At 40.8% G+C, this 5,000-nt stretch overlaps 1 protein-coding gene across 1 annotated transcript in view; it reads right to left on the reverse strand.

The window, feature by feature from the left end:
* Positions 1-5,000, reverse strand: part of LOC125044818 — a 139,576-nt gene that overhangs the window by 89,615 nt on the left and 44,961 nt on the right. The window contains exon 2 of the mRNA XM_047641778.1: positions 2,678-3,666. Within this exon, the coding sequence (XP_047497734.1) occupies positions 2,678-3,208 (531 nt within the window). The 5' untranslated portion in view covers positions 3,209-3,666. The remainder of the gene's footprint in view (positions 1-2,677; positions 3,667-5,000) is intronic.

Consider the following 5,000-nt stretch of genomic DNA (forward strand, 5'->3'; position numbering starts at 1 on the left):
CCCAATATTCGCCGCCAAACTTTGGAAAACGACGCACGAGCGAAACAAGGTCAAAGAAATGCAACCGGGGGGGAAAAAACCTTAATGCATACGTTTTCGTTCTAATTGCATAAGGCAAGTCATGCACGCCCTAGATTCTTTCCTTCCATTTTTCCTTCACGATCTTGGCTAGACATTTCGACATGAGGAAAACTTTGGATCAGAATTTACATATTAACAACACCGGGTGAGATCTATGTTATGACACACGTATATCTAATATGTTAGAGGGTTTGAAATAGTTGCACGAGACCATGCATCTCTCTTTGTATATATGAAAGGCATTACTTTATAAAGCCATGAATCATAACGCACATTTTGCTTTTTTGAAATGGGGCGATGTATGTCCGCAGAGTTTCACAGCAGAACGTGACGGAGCTCCAGCTAAATAACACGTTGAATTCGTAATGTTATCAAACCAAAACAACTGTAAAAATATCTAGTAAAAAAATTGTAACGGTATGGTATAGTGTGATTATTTTAACTATTGTTTTATGTATACAACAGATATTCTGAAGATATAAATGTATTTTCAAAAAATATATTTTGGATACCATTACTGTACTTTAAAACATTTAGTTCACAGTGGCTATTTCCCTCAGTTTATAATGATCCTAGCACACCTGCGACCAAGCAACAACGAAATGGGTGCGCATAGGCCCAGAACCAGCATCTTTAAGCATGGGATGTAGTGCACCCTTGGGAACACCCCCCCCCCTCCCTCCTTCTCCTACCCCTCTCCCATGCATACACACTTCCACCTGCCCGAGGTTGTATCCTAAACAAAGCCGTGTTTTATGTTAATCTCTTCCTGTACTGCGCCTGGTAGCATGTCGCGTAAAGGCGTTGCTGAATCGTGGTGTTGTCGGAGTCACTGACCGGCGGCATTTTGGGATTATAAATTCTCAATGGCGGTGTTTTTGCCACGAGCTTAAAGAATTAATGACTCTTCACGTCTAATTAAGTCATTCTAGATCTGTTTACATCTATTCAAAGCCGTGTATATATCATAACCCCAAGAACAAAAAGCAACGACAAATTATCTAACGGAGAACAGACCGAAATGTTTTGAGAGTAATTTAACACAAGTAAGTTTCCAAACAAGACTTCTTTTTTTTTTCTTTGTCCCCATTGTTTAGCATAATTATTCTTCCTGTCAGCAAAATAATTTCATTTTTCACTTTGACTCGCTGCTGGTGGGGAAAGGAATGAGTCCAGCGAAATACCGTGCAAATTTTCCGAATAAAAGCAGAAGGGCATTTATCTCTGCAAGTATCTAGTTGCAAGTTTTGCTTACCGCACATCCATCTCCGATGCTCGCTTTTTTCCTCTCTTCTCTCTTTAGCTCATTCCTTCCCGTTCTAAATTTCGTTTAAATCTCTAATTCTCGTTTTTTTTTTTCCCCTATCAATCTCTCTATGTCTCTCTCTGTCTCTGACTTTCCCTTTCTCTCTTTCTATTTACCTATCGATCTGTCTGTCTGTCTGTTTTCCTATTTATCTAAATATCTGGTAATCTCTATCACTCTTTCTCTATCTATCTATTTACCCATATCTATTTATCTATCTATCTATCTATATCTATCTATATATGTATATCTGTCTGTCTATTTATCTATCTATTTCTCTATCTGTGTATAAGTATATCTGTCTATCTATCTATTTACCTATCTGTCTGTATGTATGTGTCTCTGTATCTCCATTTGTATGTTTATCTATCTTATGAAAGCATTATAAATACATCTCTGTCTATCTGTCTGTCTGTCTGTCTGTCTCTCTCTCTCTCTCTCTCTCTCTCTCTCTCTCTCTCTCTCTCTCTCTCTCTCTCTCTCTCTCTCTCTCTCTCTCTCTCTCTCTCTCTCTCTCTCTCTCTCTCTCTCTCTTCTCTCTCTTTCTCTCTCTCTCTCTCTCTCTCTCTCTCTCTCTCTCTCTCTCTCTCTCTCTCTCTCTCTCTCTCTCTCTCTCTCTCTCTCTCTCTCTCTCTCTCTCTCTCTCTCTTCTCTCTGTCTATATATCTGCCTATCTATCTATCTGTCTCTCTCTTTCTTTTTCTTCTTCTTCTTCTTCCTTCCTTTCTTTTCTTTTCTGTCTCTTTCTAGGTCCAACCTTTCTTGACTCCCACTCACATCCCCTTCCTTACTTCCCTCCTTCTATAACCCCGATACCCCTGTCATTTTAATATGTATAGTCCCTCCAGCTTATCATTGTAGATTAGACAACACTGGGTCTGCTATTACTATATTATCATGGTAAACGATGCTTTGGTATTTATGCTAAGCGTAACACGTGTTATTACGGCATCTATTAAGTGTTTACACTATACTAAGAAATGGAGAGAAGAGAGGAAGGGAGGGAGAGAGAGAGAGGGAAAGAGAGGGATAAGGGAAGGAGAAAGAATGTGGGTGGGAGGGAGGGAGATAAGAGAATAAGAGGAGAGAGGGGAGAGAGAGAGAGAGAGAGAGAGAGAGAGAGAGAGAGAGAGAGAGAGAGAGAGAGAGAGAGAGAGAGAGAGAGTGAGAGAAAGAGAGAGAGAAAGAGAGAGAGAGAGAGAGAGAAGGAAGGAGGGTGAGAGAGTGCAATATGCAACTATCAGGAATAATGTAAAGCGAATCCCAAATGAGAATTATGGATTCACTTACCTTGTGTAGTGGAACGACCTCCGCCCGCACGCAGGAACACTGTCCGCGGGCGTGCATGTCGCGATAGAGCAGCAAAACGCCCGCATTCAGCGCCCACCACACACCCGCCCGCCCGCAAACCTGTACTTTGGGAAGGTTACTCGTTTTCATGGGTACTTGGGAGGTGGGCGTGGTGGGCAGGCTGGTGGGCATGGCGGGCATTGCGGGCGATGTAGACAGCGACATCGCTTTGTACTGCGCCAGCCCCCCCACGGCGGGGTCCCCCACGTCCTCCGCGGCTCCTCCTACGGGAGAGGACTGCCCCTCGAGGATCCTGGCCGAGAATGAAGTGGTGATATAGGCGGGGGAGGAGACAATGGCGGGCGGGGGGCCCTCAGGAGGACCCATCTGGAAGGGCTCGGGCTGCGCGGGTCCGGGCGGGGGCGGCGGCCCATAAGGCTCGGCCAGGAAGTGAATGTCCAACGGGTGGAGGAGCAGCGTCGAGGAAGAGCTCGAGAAGGAAGACGTGGAGGAGGACCGATGTAGAGACATCGTTTTGAGGGATTTTGAGGTGGAAGAAGAGGAAGAGGAGGAGGAGGAAGAGGAAGAGCGGGAGTTTGCCTTTGACGGTGTCCATCGAGTGAACACCGTCAGGCCCAGGAGACCTATGGCGGCGGCGAGGGGCGACGGAGCTCAGCAAAAGTATTTCACAGCAGTTTGAGAAAGGACCTATTTTCCCTCGAGGCGTATCATGGTCATATCACTCTTTTGAACTTCGAGCCACTTGTCTGTCAAAAGAATTACGAACACTTACACAGACTCACACAACACTAAACTCTCTTTTTTTTTTCTTCGTTTCTCTCTGCTTCTCTCTTGTTTCTCTTTAATTTTCTCTTTCCACTACCCTACACCACAGCCCAGGTACTGATCGGCCGCCGCAGAGTCGATGTCTAGTGGCGTCCCTCGTGCTGGAGAGGGGGGAGGGGGGGGCGTCACTTCCGTCACACAACCTGCAGGAGGAGAGAAAGGACAAGAATGAACATACGGGAGTCCTTCGGCAGAGGGTGCAGAAGGGCGTGAATGCTAGCATACCAGCACGTGGTATGTTATGCCCTTGTAAGTTATTGCGTACGTGCGACCCATCCCGCATTACCTTGTATTTATTGGTTCTTAATCTTTTTTTTATCTCTCGTTGACTTATTCATGTTTGTTATCGTATATTTTTTTCATATATCTGAGGGAATAAAAAAAGAGAATGCATCGTCGGCATTTATGGAGAAAATGATTAATGGAATCCAGTCGTGAGGGAATATTTGTTTTTTTGTCGCAACAGCTGATTTACGGAACGTTTCCGTTTTGGAATGAGTAATGAGTGGGTTGCTTATACAAAGTCAGCTGACCTTGGTTTTGTTTTTGCTTTTTTCTCTCTGTTGAGAGAGAAGGAGTATTTTTTTTTGTTTTGTTTTGTAATTTACATTTATTTCATCACTATATTTACATATTTCATTTTGAGTTATATTTTTTTTCACAAATAAAAAAGAACGTAATTTACTTTCAAAACACGAAACTCAATCATACGTACATGAGAGACATTTATAAACATAGAAATTCGGAGAGAAAAGGCATAAAACAGAAAATAAATAGGACCCAATTTGTAATAAAATACTGGAATGTCATTTAAACCTTCAGAACTCAAACCCAAACTTCTTATTTTTCCCAAACGAGACACTCGCCCTCATGAGCAAGTGACAGAAAACGATTTTTTCATCTGGAGGGGAATCTGGGAAAAAATAAGTTATCCTTTTTCTATTCCGTCCTCCCTTCTTTTTCATCTCTTGTCTCTCATGCTTTCTATTTTTTTTTTTTTCTTTTCTTTCATGCTCCTTACTCTCTTTCTCGCCCTTTCTCTTTCTTTCTGTCTTTCACTTTCTCTCTCTCTCTCTCTCTCTCTCTCTCTCTCTCTCTCTATATATATATATATATATATATATATATATATATATATATATATATATTTCTCTGTTTCTTGCTTCTATGTTTCTATGTATATTTTTCTTTGTCTCTCTTTGTCTCTCTCTCTCCCTTTATACATGCTTATATACATATATATATATATATATATATATATATATATATATATATATATATATATATATATATATATATATATGTATATATATGATTATATATACATATATATATACATTGTATTTACATATATATATATATATATATGCATATGTATATATACGTACATATATATATATATATATATATATATATATATATATATATATATATATTTTTTTTTTTTTTTTTTTTTTTTTACAGCCATTCATTCCAC

This window comes from Penaeus chinensis, chromosome 36 (genome assembly GCF_019202785.1).
Source record: "Penaeus chinensis breed Huanghai No. 1 chromosome 36, ASM1920278v2, whole genome shotgun sequence".
NCBI lineage: Eukaryota > Metazoa > Arthropoda > Malacostraca > Decapoda > Penaeidae > Penaeus > Penaeus chinensis.